Consider the following 14,450-nt stretch of genomic DNA (forward strand, 5'->3'; position numbering starts at 1 on the left):
ACGGGATCGCAACCCTCGGTGTTGCGCCCGCACCTCGCTCAGCCAGTGAGCGGGAACCGGTCTGTATGTGGGATCCGAACCCTCGGCGGGAGCGCTTCTGCGATCCCAAGCGGCGCACTGTAGCAGTGCGCCACCGGGCCGGCCCCTTAATGATGTCTTTTGATGAACAAAAGTTCTTAAGTTTAATACTGTCTAATTTACCTATCTTTTATGATCAGTGCTCCCTGTATCCTATTTTCTCACCTACTCCACATTCACGAAGACATCTCTTATTTTCTTTTTAAGAAGCTTTTATGGTTTATCTTTCACATTTAGGTCTCACAACCCATTTAAAATTATTTTTTTTAATATGGAGTCATAGTTGCACTAGCACCGTTTATTATGGAGAACTTCCTTTTCTCCATTGCATTGAATACTTGGCACCATTGTTGAAAATCAGGTGAACACATAGGTGTAGGTCTGCCTTCTGGACTCTCTGTTCCACACTGTCTTCATGCTGGCAATTTTATGATTGTCTTGGAATCTGGTAGTAGAAGTCTTCCAACTTTCATCTTATTCTTCAATATTATCTTGACTATTTTAGGTCTTTTGTACTTTTACATAAGTCTAGAATTGACATCAGTTTCTCAATAGGGAAACACAAGTTAGAAATACAACAAAACCCCACTACCCATCCACCAGAATTGCTAAAATTAATGGCTTAAAATATTAAATGTTGGCAAGAATGCAGAACAATGGTACAATGGTACAATAACTTTGAAAATATTTGGGATTATCTGCTAAAGCCCAAAACACCCACCCTCTAATTCATTAGTTCCATTCCTATACATATACTCAAGAGAAAAGAGTGCATATGTCCACAAAAGACTTGTACATAATAACCATTCATACAATTATAACTATTCATAATAACCCTCTTATTCATGGTAGCTACCAACTAGAAACAAACTAATATCTCTCTATAGGCAAATACATAAACAAATTATGGTATATTCATACAATAAAATTCTACACATCAATATAAAAGTATAAACTATGGATACATGCAATAACATGGATGAATCTCAGAATGGTATGTTTGGGGAAAGGATCCAGGCACAAAAGAGTACCATACTGTATGATTCATTTATATAAAGACCAAAAACAAACAAAATTAATCTATGATGATAAAATTCAGAATAGTGGTTACCTTGGGAAGGGTATTGAGGGAACTCTATCAGTGATGTAAATTTTTTGTATTTTGATCTGGTTGATGGTTACATGGGTGTACATATTAATAAAGATTCAACAAATTATACTCTTAAGATTTCTGTATTTTACTTTATGTATATTACAGCTTAATTTAAAAATAAAATAGAGAAATGTCCAGAAAAACTGGAGGAGAGAAATCAAAGTGAAAGAAGGGTATGGAAAGAGGCTTGAAAACTTTATCAGATCATGCAGAGACCTAAGGGTATCCCACCTTCTGGTGTGACAATTATAATGAAAAATTGATTTTCAACTGATTGTTGAAGGAATTATTAGCAATAGTTGATCATTTTTGCTATTAATTAAAGTGGCACATCTAACTAGATATATAGTGGTGGTGTTAGTTATATCCCTTCTACTTACAGGTGGAAGAAACCATAAATGATTTATCTTAAACAGGAGAATTTATTGCACGGATACTGGGTTGTCTCAACCAACCCAAGGACAGGAACTTGGTATCAAGTAGAACAAGGACTTGGACAACATCTGGACTGGCACCTTTCACCTGGAGGAAAATTTAGTAAGTATTTAAATGTGATCAAGCAACTTGTTAATTTATATAAAAGACATGGTTTGATTGTCCAGATGGACTATTCTCTTCTTGGGTCAAATCAAAAGTTTTTTATTTTTATTTTTTGGACAGTAATTATAACAATAATTATATGATATTGACACTTGGTAAGAATTTACCAATTCTTATAACAAGACTGAAAGATAGATGTTAACACTTCCATTTTACAGATGTGGAAAATATAACTTAAAGAAAAATTAATGACTTAAATGTAGGCAAGTAGGGTTTAAATTCTTTCTGCATCCAAAATACATGTTAATTTTATTGTACTATGTTGTCATGAAACACTAACATAAAAAAATTTCAATTTGGAAATTCTGGAAAAATTAATGATTCTCCGTATATTTTGTGCATCTTACATCCTGCCCAAGTTTTGGGAAATTTGAACTGTTAAATTAGAGAACTATACACTCAAGGTCACTAAGGATGCAGGTAACTTGGGGTTAGACAGTCTTAACATATAAATCCTCTTCTTTCGAAGATTTTAGAATCTCTACAAATGCATTCTGAAAGAACATTTAGAATCAATGTTACAAATGCCTAACAGACTGAGATTTGATTTTGTGATGAGAGGGAGAGAGACATTAGAAAATGCCATTTTTAGTCAAGCTAGTATAGAGAAGTCAGCATTCTGTTCTTGAGAGTAATGTTAAGAGATATCTGTGGAAAGGCATATTAGCCCCCATAATGTCACCGCAAAAAGTTAAAGAGGTATTCTGAAACATCCCTTGATTTTTTAACAGTTTTAACTTTTATTGATTAAGGCCTTTTATTTTAATTCTTTTGAACCAATGTTACTTCCTTTGTCTGCTCTTGGAAATAACAAATACTCTTTGAAATATGGTGGGGCTTCAACAGTTCTAAATCTCTCCTCTTTCAACCTTTAAGAAGTGCTCACAGGATACAATACCTGTGTAGTATTCTTGCCAAAAATCTTTACATTTCATCTAATCATGAAGAAACAGTTAGCTAAATTCAAATTGAAGAACATTCTGCAAAATACTTTTCCTGGACTCTTGAAAACCATCAGTGTCATGAAAGAGAAAAAAAGGATGGACAACTGTTCCAAAGTAAGAGGAAGTAGAGAGTTATATCGAAGAAATGCAATGGGAGATGCCTGATTGCACCTTGGATCAAAAGAAGAGAAGAGAAGAGAAGAGAAGAGAAGAGAAGAGAAGAGAAGAGAAGAGAAGAGAAGAGAAGAGAAGAGAAGAGAAGAGAAGAGAAGAGAAGAGAAGAGAAGAGAAGAGAAGAGAAGAGAAGAGAAGAGAAGAGAAGAGAAGAGAAGAGAAGAGAAGAGAAGAGAAGAGAAGAGAAGAGAAGAGAAGAGAAGAGAAGAGAAGAGAAGAGAAGAGAAGAGAAGAGAAGAGAAGAGAAGAGAAGAGAAGAGAAGAGAAGAGAAGAGAAGAGAAGAGAAGAGAAGAGAAGAGAAGAGAAGAGAAGAGAAGAGAAGAGAAGAGAAGAGAAGAGAAGAGAAGAGAAGAGAAGAGAAGAGAAGAGAAGAGAAGAGAAGAGAAGAGAAGAGAAGAGAAGAGAAGAGAAGAGAAGAGAAGAGAAGAGAAGAGAAGAGAGGAAGGCCAACAAAGAACATTATTGGGACAATGAGAGAAACTTGGGTGTGGGTTACCTGCTAGATAATAGAATTTATGTTAAATTTACTTAAGTGTGATAATGTAAGTGATCCTGTAGAATTACTCTTCCTGTTAGGAGATACATTCTGAAGTTCAGGGGTTAACAAGAACAACAACAAGAAATTACTTGCTAGTACTGGAATTGTAGAATTTGATGAATAAGTTTGTGATCATCCTATCTATTTTCATACTTATTTTATTATATCATTTCTCAGTTTTCAAAGATATTAGTTTTTAGTCCATTTTCCAGCAGCCAACTTTCTGTATCTTTATATCATTTTAATTGCCTTTCTCTAGATGGTTTCTAGCCTTATGTCTTCTTTAAGGTGTGGTGATTAGAACTTCAAAATATTTCTAATGCTGAGATACAGTACCATGGGATAATGCTTTATATTTCTAGTATTCTTCCTTGTGTCATTTTGCATTAGTTTTTGGCATAGAAACTTTTTAGGACAATGTTTTACAGTTTTTAATTTAAATGACTCATAAATGCCTTGTGTAGCAGCTCATCTTAGGATCCTGCCATTTGACATTGGCTTGGTTCTTTCCTCCCCAGAACAGCTTATTGTCAACTGAAATTTAATAAATTTTAATGTGTATTTGTATCCCCCATCATGTTCTAAAACATAAAAACTGACTGGCTCCAGTATTGACTCTGGGGATATCAGCCATTAGCTTATATTCTTCAGAGGCTAACCGTGCTACTCTCTTCATTTCTCTTTACTAAATTTTGCACACCTATAGGTCAAACAAAACACTGATATTATATGTATATGTACCTTATGTCTTATGTACATACATACTCATACATTTAAGTGTATTTTTGTTAGAAGAGGAAGAGCAAATGAGAGTGTGAATCCAAGTAAGAGTGAAGTCTAGAATGTATTAAAAAGGCCTTGGGCTTTGGACCAAGACAAATGTTCCCATCCCCTGAATCCTGGTTCTGTCCTACACTGGCTTCTGACCAGGGTTGAGCCATGGAACCTCTTTGGGCAGCTGTGGGCTTCCAGGGGTTTGTGAATATTAATAGCACAAGAGTCAGGAGATTGACTGGCTAAGAGTGAGGGCCCTGGAACCAGCCTTCCTGCGTTTGATTCCTGACTTCACTAATCCCTGGCTTCATGTCTCAGGACAAGTTACTTCACTACTAGATGCCTAAATTCTCTCATCTTTAATGTGGTGAGACAGTGATAGTGCTTTCCTCATGGGGGCCTGTGAGGATTAAATGACATAATATTTATTAAACACTTAGAACAGTGTCTGACATACAAGTATACTAAATACTCAATGTTAGCTCTGTTATAAACAGTGCTATTATCTCATTCAGTCCTCACAGTAGCCCCATGAGTTAGGTAAAGTGACTATTCTTATATGATTTGTGGGAAAATGATGCTAAGCAAGGTGAAATGATCTCCCCAAGACAACTCAGTAAGAGACAGAGATAAGAGACACGTAAAAAAAAGTCTACTAAAAAAGACATATTAAAGTTAAGTGGCAAAAGGGAGTTTGAGGGGGGAAAAAGGGATTTGATGTTCATTAATTCAGGTTAGGTTTCCTTTTTAAAAAATTTTTTGCCATTATTTTGTATTCTGTGACTTTCTTTTAGTGATCATATCATCCCTTCATTTTGTATTCATATAATACTGTCATGAAGACTCTGAAAGGGCAAAGCTGATATTTAAATGTCACATGATATTCAGTGTTTATTTTAAGTACAACACACACTTTGCTTTCTTCCCTTCAATGTGAAAATTATGAATGTTTCCATGTGCCTCCATTAGTGTTGTAAAAATATGGCAAACTGGGGTGATCATTAGGATCCACAGTAATATGCCTGTAGAAATGACCACAGTTTATTTAAAAAACATACTCCAAGTGAAATAATTTAACAAATATATTCCAAGTAAAATACCCACTGAACATATTAAGTACCTGTTTTATATTCTGAATTGCTCCACTCAATGGAAATACAGAAATCTAAAATTCAGGGACTGCCCTAAAAAAAACCTCTTACTTTAGTTAGTAAGTCAGAACAATATAAAACCATAATGTACCTGAATACTGTGCTACTGTAGAGATCCTCTGTGCTACAGAAGATCCTCTGGAAACAAAAAGGATGAGCACCTAGTTCTTTGTTTGCTGGGAGGAGAAACGAAGGTAAGGTGTCCCAAAGAGGCAATGATTGAGCTATGTCTTGAAAACTGCATGGGAATTGCCCTTGTTTGAAGATAAAGATTCTAGAAAGAAACACCAGCATGTACAAAAATTAAGACATATTTGGAAAATTAAGTATTCCCATATAGAAGAAGTTTAGAGTAATTGTGGTCTGGTGGATAAAGTTGAGTGTGGACAGTTTGAGCAGAACACATCATGAAAGATCTCACATGTCATATTAAGGATTGTTTGGGAGCCATGAAGCATCATGGATGGAGTTTAAGCAGTTGAGTGATAAGATGCGATTTGTTAGCAGTTTGCATTTCCAATCATCTGAGAACTTCTCAATAAGGGTCCTAATGATCTTGTCCAGCCAATCGATTTCCAAGGCTTAATACAGTGTCTACAGTGTGGTAAATGCTCAACAAATGTTTAATATATGAGATAATAAATAAATGAGTCAATGAATCAATAAAAGCAACCAATTAGGAACTTGTTTCTGAACTACACAACAAATTATTTACAGGGGTTAGGATAAGACTTGCTTTTAAATATTTAAGCAAAAGAGGAGGCATTTGGGGAAGATTGTCAAAATTTAAATAATTGTGAATGCTGGGAATTGGCTACCTGGGCGGGGAGGGGGTCATCCTTCTATTCTTATTACTTTTTTGTTGTTTGACCTTTTTCCATAATGTAGAGATTTTAAAAATTGCTCCCAGTTAAAGTGACTTGATTTCTAGACTCCAAATATACTGTGTTGAAGCATAAATATCTCAGCAAAAAACAACAACAAAAAAACCCAAAAAACAAAAAACAAAAAAACCCCCACTAAACCAAACTTTTAAAGAATGACAATATATGTTTGTAACTTAAAGAAACTAGAAGGAAAGGAAAAATCTTGCAAACTATAAAATTTTTGAAGTCTAGGCAACTCCTGACTCAAGTTTGTAAGTTTCAATCTAATTGTGGCTAGAGGACTTCTTCACTCATATCTCTCTGTGGTTAATATTGCATAACTGAAGCTAACCTGTTAAAATTTATCTGTTAATTTTTTAAAAAACATGGAAATTATACCCTCACTTCAAAAAGTATTTTGAAAAAAAAACTCATGAACCTATATCACACTGAAGTGATTATTTGACAAAATTTTGTTATGTTGTAATGGCTAACTTAGTAGACTTTATTCCTGCTAGTATTTGTAAAATATATACATTTTGTACTAAAAACAACTAGGTTAAGACACAAAAACATAGTCTATATGTAATAAGTACATACATTGTTTCTTCTTCAGGAATGTGAATTCATAGTTAAATTTGAATGATATGTATAGCCATCGATTCATATTTCTTGCAATCCATTCAATAAATTGAATTATTGCTGCTAAAGTCAGATTTTTTTTTTCTTCCCTTTTTTGTCTTTTTTTACTGACCGGTAACGGGATCGCAACCCTCGGTGTCGCGCCCACACTGCGCTCAGCCAGTGAGCGGGAACCGGTCTCCACATGGGATCCGAACCCTCGGCGGGAGCGCCGCCGCGCTCCCAGGCAGCGCACTCTCCAGTGCGCCACCGGGCCGGCCCAAAGTCAGATTTTAATAACTGATATTTTTAGGGGACTGATCAGACTATGAAACCTCTGCTTTCCAGGTGTAGCCATTAGAGGGGGACACTGATGCCTCAGATTAGCTCTCATAGCTAGGATCAGCCTCTGGTGAGCTGGGCATCTCCACGTGTTGGGATAAAGTACATAATGAGGGTCAAACTGCAAGCCAATGATTCTTCAGCTGACACATGGAAAGAAAGTATGCTTCAATAAGGATACCATAGCAGTCGGAATGGCATATCCAGGCAAGGGACAGATATTAAGAGGTTGACTTTGGGTTCCTATGTCAACTCAAATAATGTTGCCCAGGAAAACAAAACACAGCTTCACAGAAGTACTACAGGTCACCAGAACTTGTAAAAAAGTTCTTATTTACTTTTCCAACATTTAAAAAATAAATTTCTATTAAAATATTCTTAGTAGTGATAAGGGAAAAGATGGTAATATAATATAAAATAATAAAATAAGAAGGAAAAGAAATTGGGTGATTGAAAAAGGAAATTACTTTTGTAATTATTATTCTAATAGAAGAATGCCTGTGAATAGGCATTAGGAAGAAATATCTTCATTATTGTTCCATGGAAATTTGCCAGGGGTCAACATGAATTGCTTTTTAAAACTTTTTTTAGGTTTGATGGGATCTGGATCTGAAATAAAAATTAAATGAGATACCTAACTATTTCAAAGAGGTGACATTAAGCAATATTAAACATAGAGAGGTTTGAGTCAATGTAAGTCCTGGAAACTTTACAAATTAGAGTCTGAAATATGCAAAATAATTTTTAAAAATTCAGTAATTCCTCTAGCTTAGTAAAACTTAACATCTGAAGAGGCCATATTTACCTTGACTTTGGCAAAAATGTTGAAATAAGAAAAATTTAGTAATACACAAAAATGCATATATATATATATATATATATATATATATATATACACACACACACACTGCACAAACGGAAAATACTTGCTCCTTAGTACTTTTTTCCCTTATGGAAAAGCAGAGGCAGGGAGGTAGGAATGAGGGAAGGCAGGAAGGAAAGAAGGCAGGTAGGCAGGCAGGAAGACTTCTCCCCCCCTCTTTGACAGCAACTGTGTAAATTTTGTGTAGTAACCAGGACAGCTTAAAATAAGAAATGTTGAAGATTTTAATATGTGTCAGTCCCAACTATAAGGAGCAAAGAATAGATTCATCTTTATATTTTTAGAGTTCTTAGGATATGTCCAAACTGATAATATAAAATGAGAATTGTTTTTCTAATTTATAATATATCTTATTTCACATATTTTATTCACCATTGGAAATGAAAGTTTTAGTGATGGAAGAAAAGGAAAATTTTATGGAGACAGTTTGAAAAAACTGAAAATGTGGTGATATCAGGGAAAGGTGGAAATCATATACATGCACTTATCCCAAACCCCAAAACACTGAATGACAAAAACAAATGTAAAGTGTCACTTGTGCAAACCAGGAAGATGAGGATGGTAGGAGAAAAAGACAATATATTTCTTCCTTCCTATATGATACCACTTAACATTCTGAAGAAAGATGTTCCTTAATGATACCAGTGACATTATTTCTGACAACTCTTGAGGGAAAAAAGCAAATACATTCTCAGTCTCACAATATCCCATTTAAAGGCTATCTGAGTTTGTCTATAGATCATTGTCAGTTGGTAAGTTTTGATGAGAATTTTAAAATCCAGTATAACCATTTAATCTGCACCTATATTTTTATGCACTCAAATGTAAACATGAAAATTGTTAGTGCAATGGGATTTGTAGGTGTGCTCTCACCTACAAAATCAAAAATTATATCAAATTATAAGCTTTTCAAATTTTAGCACACTTATCTCAGTTGAAAGATATACTTCCCATCAATGCTATTTTAAATTTTATAATTGTATGATAGAATTCATCCTTTGTTTGTGCTAGTTAGCTAATCATCATTTCAATAAATATGTATAAGTATATCCAGCATTGGGAATAAAGCAAGAGGTATATAAGTCCAGGAGATCTTTACCCAGTATATATACAGGTATATAAAAAAGAAGAAAAACAAAAGCAATTTACAAATAAGGTTGTATAATTAGACAGGTCTCTTACAGGAATTCAGAAAATGAACAGATCGTTTTTGGTTACAAAGCCATTTTACATCTAAGTTGGCTTCATTCTCAAGTTTGACTTGAACTTTACTTATAGTCTCAAGTCAGACTTGTGTGCACTCTGACAGTTCAGATCTCATTCTTTCAAACAACCATTCTCCCTAACAGTGTCTAATTCAGTGTCCTTGATTCTTTGTTTTTATTATGTAGATATTTCTCATTACTTGTCAGCTATACCTCCCCCCTTCCCTTTCCATAACTAAAATGATTTTTCTCCTTTTGGGTTCTTGAAGTTTATGAATTGAGGCACATGTAAAGGCAAGTGACTACATAACGCCACTCCTCAAGTCGCATCTTAAAATCGCATTGGTAATAGTATGCTTTATTTAAAACATCACCACCAGCAACTTACCAGAGCCTCTGTGCCCCTCCTCCCTCAAATCTACCCTCTCTTCTTCCACTGTTCTCTATTCAACCCAGCCCACTCCTGGCCCCTCAGACATTTTCCTATGATAGAACATGCCTACAGACTTCTCCTTTATGTTTCCTGCCATCTGGAACAGCTTTTTCTGCTTCATCCACTGTGTTGCTCCAAATCATGGGGGAATATGTTCTAAAATTGTTTTTCTTCTTTAATCTTCATAATTGTACTGTTAAATTCATGAAGTGATTTTTTTTTAAACTGTATAAATAAATCCATGATGATGCGTATTTCTTGTGCAAATTAAGACATAAAGAAATCTAAACTATTAGGAATATTTAATTTGGAGGAAAAAAGGTTGACTGAATTACTAAAAACATTTAAATATGTAAGGGATTATATGATTGTTGGGAACCAGCTAATATTTGTTACAGATTATAAGGAAATATGCTCTAATTTAAGTAAAAGGATTTCTCAGTGAGATGAAAGGGAGAATTATTAAATAATGTTAAATTAAAAAATTGTTAAACAATAGAATGGCTTACTAAAGTTGGTTATCCTTATTTTTCTGTAGCAGCCAAATAGTATATCTGCTCATGTACTTCAAATTTGGTAAATATTCTTGCTTTATGAAGGAAGAAGGATGTGTGTTTGAGAAAGTCAGACAGGCTTGGATGGAAACATACAATATTGGGGAGCAAGCCACAAGAAGTGTGGTTTGTTAAACAAGACCCTTTTGATAGTTGTATTCTGTTCTTGGGGCGGACGAGTACTTTAAAAAGGTATTTTTTGGAGATGAGTGTCTTCTACTATTTCATTTCTGTACTTCTTAGCATAAAGCTTTTGCTATAAAAGAAATATAACATCAAAACAAAAACAAGATTTAACATATAATTTTAAAAGGTGTACTTGTAGAAATTTTTGAGTTGTATATTGTTAACCATATTAGTGAAGACAAACCAAATTTCATATATGTAATGGAATTTTTATATTTATGAATACTACCCCATTTTGTCTCAGAAAGGACTTAAATGGCAGCATATGATTATTTTATTAGAATACTAGTTTATCAAGATCAAGACAAAATTTTTGTTAAATGTTTATCTTGTTCTGGTGATGCCAAATGAAAAGAAGTGATGAATTTCACAGAAACTTTTACATTGCAAGAAAACTTTATAATTCTCCTAAAAAGACTTTTATATAAAAACATTAGTTGTGGGCTTTCCAAACTTTTATTATTTTTTGTTAGCCTTCCTGTTCAAAAGGCACGATCCTTTTAAGTTGATATTTTATTTTTGAAGTCCATGAAAAAGTTAAAATAAACAAATAGAAAGGATATAGATGGAATCCAAACTATCCTTATATGCAAAAAGAGTTAGCTGAGAAAAGAATTGCATGGGTCATTGCTTTGGAAACTAAAATATAGGACTTCCAAATAAGATTTTTCTTTCTACTTGATATGTACAGACTTTTTGTGTACACTTGCACAATAAAAGACTCAAGTTAACTGATGATGCCAGAATTCAGTAATGTGTTTTACATTTAAAGAAATTAAAAGTTTATATGTGGTATTTGTTACAATTGAAGGACTTAGTAAAATTCAATTTTACATCCATTGTTAAAAACAAAGAGCTTATTTGGCTGAAGAGAAGTTTTAATTTTTAGTAGGTAATGTATATTTTCTTATAAAAAGACTGTTATTAATTCAATGCATGCAGTTAGTTCAAAGACAGGGTTACATCTATCTTCAAATTAGATATTTGAAAAAGAAACTATAAACATTGTCCAAGGTTAATCAAAATGACAGGAATATCATATTTAGAAACTTAGAAGGGGAATTTTTCTGAAAAATTTTTTAGGAGCTAAGAACCAGGAGCAAACTTAGGAAAAAGCTTTCGTGGCTTATAAATGAAAAGCATACATGAGATAATCATGCTAGCTTTTTATGTTTACACACCACATACAAGATATATATGGAAAACTTTATCCAGAGTAATTTTATATTCCATGTCATAATTTGGTTTCTTTTCCTTCACAAGGATAAAACATCCATTAGTAAGAATCACTAATACAAACACATCAAAACCAGAAAATTCCAACAATAATTTTTAGTTCCTAAAATCTGTTTATTTGAAGAACATCATGATAATGTAAAATAACGCAATTATTCAAAAACCCTAATACTTTTTTAAAAGTTAAGATGAAATAGGTAGCTTCAGTCATAGAAATAAATACAATTGTGAAAAAGGCATATAAAATGTCTATCTTTTCAAACCTAACCATCTACAAGCTGGCTACTTTACCTATAATAGAATAGAATTAAATGTTTTTAAAGATGCAAATATTTTCAGTATTTGAGGCTAGCCATGACAAAGAAAAAAAAATCAGAAACAAAAACAAGACAACCAGTTATTTTGACAAGTAGGCTGACATAGGACAAGTCATGCTAAACTCCCATTTTTATTTTATTAAGATTGAGTTACAAAAGGCAATTTTACATCCTATTATTCCGAAGGGGTTAAGGCTTTTCTCCCTTTTTCATCACGTTTATGATGATTTTTGGAGGTTTTAGTATAGAGCATCACACCAGTGCATTCTTGCAGTGCAGCCCAAGGCAGTTGCAGCAAGTATTTCCCACTAGGAATGTAAGGAGCTAGGAGGGTACAAGGCTTGAGGAAACAATCGAGAAAACCACAATATAGCTTGTTGGTCCTTTCCCCCAAAATAACCTTTTTAAACCAGACCCATAAAATGCAGTTGATGATCTAAAATTTTAAAGGAGCATCTTTTGTTAAATGTTAACAAAAGAACGACTGCTCTAATTCACTTGAAAATGTAATCCTTAAAAAAAATTTAACTATCAAGTCTTTTTGGAAAGTGCTTAAATCATCTGGAGATAAATATCACTTGGTATCCTTGTTTTCTAACAAATGGCTTTTTCCATTGTTTCCATTAATTTCACCCATATTCGTTTTTTTTTTAAAAAAAAAAAGGCCCTTATCCTCATCAGCAAAACACAGATGTATGATTTAGCATATAAAAACCTGTAATTACATACTAATTTACAAAAAGATTAATTTTTCTTTTTTTGTCAGTTTTCAAGAAGGCTTTCCGTGATTAACTGTAAACAGTAATGGTTTACACCTCAAATTAGAAGCCATTAATTAGCATGACGAAGTCAATTGCAAGATACACAGATAATTTAAATTAATCACTAATCACCTTGGCTAAACTGTAGTATACTCTTTCAATATCCTTCGGTAGGTTATTGATTTTTCACTAAATAACCTCCAGATCAGTTAGAGATAAATATTAGCGTCCTTTCCTTTTCCTCAGGTTTACATGGTCTCTTTTTGTAAACACTTAAAAAAGCTTTAAGGTTCTTTAATCCCAAACCCCTGATTAGCCATCACTAGCCTTTTTGTAATCAGGAAAAAAGAGTATCTGAAGTACAAAATCAGGAGTTCGCTTTGCCCGTTTAACAATAAAATACATTTTAAAAATGTACGCTTAAGGCAATGGCAGTAATAAAAGAAATATGCAGAGGTGGCTTTCAGCAAATAACGGGTTTGCAAAAAGCAAGTGCTTAACGAAAAGCAGTCCTAACCTCTATTGCAATATACAGCCCTTCAATAAATTACACAACACTTGCATAGGCTGCAGAAATAACGCAGGACAAGACTTACACAGATGCCAATCCGCAGCATTTATACACATGCACATGGCAAGAGACAGAAACCAAACACTATCATTCAACTCGGGCAAGGTAGCGCGATTCCGAGTTTGCCCAGCGTAAGAGTGCTCTCTGCGTGTGTGTCTGTATGCGCGCGTGAGAGTGAGACCCATCCTTGGGGCATTTCCCCTCTTTGGGCAGTTTTGCTTCATTTATTTCCTATTTCTGCTACATAGAAACTAACTTCCATCTCAGCCCCAGCCAGCTCCGCTGAATAGAGCCTGTGCTGCGGCTCCGTGTGCGTCAGATCCCTCCGCGGAGCAGTCCCCGGCCCCCTCCCTCCCGCGAACGGCCTCCACAGAGAAAGCGCCTTCCAGCCAACCGGCGGTTCTGACTCCGACATCTTCGACTGGAAATTAACAAATAAATCGTACCGCCGGTCGGGGAGGAGAGGGCAGGGGCTGCGCCGCGCCGGATGCGAGGCGCTGGGGCGAGGGGTCGAAGGTACTCCTTTTTTTGTGCCGGGGGACTGGGGCGCGGGCCGAGGACTGAGCCGAGCCCGGGGCCGCGAAGGCGGCGGACTCCTTTCTGTGGCGGAGGGATCCGTGGCGGAGGCGGCACGGCCGTAGCCGCTGCCTGAGAGTTGTTGTTTCCTCCTCCTCCGCCTCCACCGCCGTTGCTTGAATGGTGGAGCCGAGGTTCGGCTCGTGAATACACACTGACAGCTATAGGGCAGGCGGCGGCACCATCCCCGCTTCCCCTCGGCGGCGGGGTGTCCCGCCAGCGGCCCTGAAGTGACCCATAAACATGTCTTGTGAGAGGAAAGGCCTCTCGGAGCTGCGATCGGGTAAGTCGGGGGGCTGCCGGGGCCGCTGGCACCGGGCGATTCCGCCCGCGGTCCCCCGCCCCCCGCCGCCCGGCCGCTCAGCCTGTGTGTCTCCCCGTCCTTCTCTCCCGCGCAGAGCTCTACTTCCTCATCGCCCGGTTCCTGGAAGATGGACCCTGTCAGCAGGCAGCTCAGGTACGGCGGCGCGCGGCGCGGGCCGGGCC

The 14,450-nt window shown here is 35.9% G+C and overlaps 1 protein-coding gene across 1 annotated transcript in view; it reads left to right on the forward strand.

Moving 5' to 3' along the window:
- The first annotated feature begins 14,019 nt into the window (after nucleotides 1–14,019).
- Nucleotides 14,020–14,450, forward strand: part of PHIP (pleckstrin homology domain interacting protein) — a 132,216-nt gene continuing 131,785 nt past the window's right edge. Inside the window, exons 1-2 of the mRNA XM_008566644.1 lie at nucleotides 14,020–14,247; nucleotides 14,363–14,435. Of these exons, the coding sequence (XP_008564866.1) occupies nucleotides 14,208–14,247; nucleotides 14,363–14,435 (113 nt within the window). The 5' untranslated portion in view covers nucleotides 14,020–14,207. The remainder of the gene's footprint in view (nucleotides 14,248–14,362; nucleotides 14,436–14,450) is intronic.

This window comes from Galeopterus variegatus, unplaced genomic scaffold (genome assembly GCF_000696425.1).
Source record: "Galeopterus variegatus unplaced genomic scaffold, G_variegatus-3.0.2 Scaffold259, whole genome shotgun sequence".
Lineage (NCBI taxonomy): Eukaryota > Metazoa > Chordata > Mammalia > Dermoptera > Cynocephalidae > Galeopterus > Galeopterus variegatus.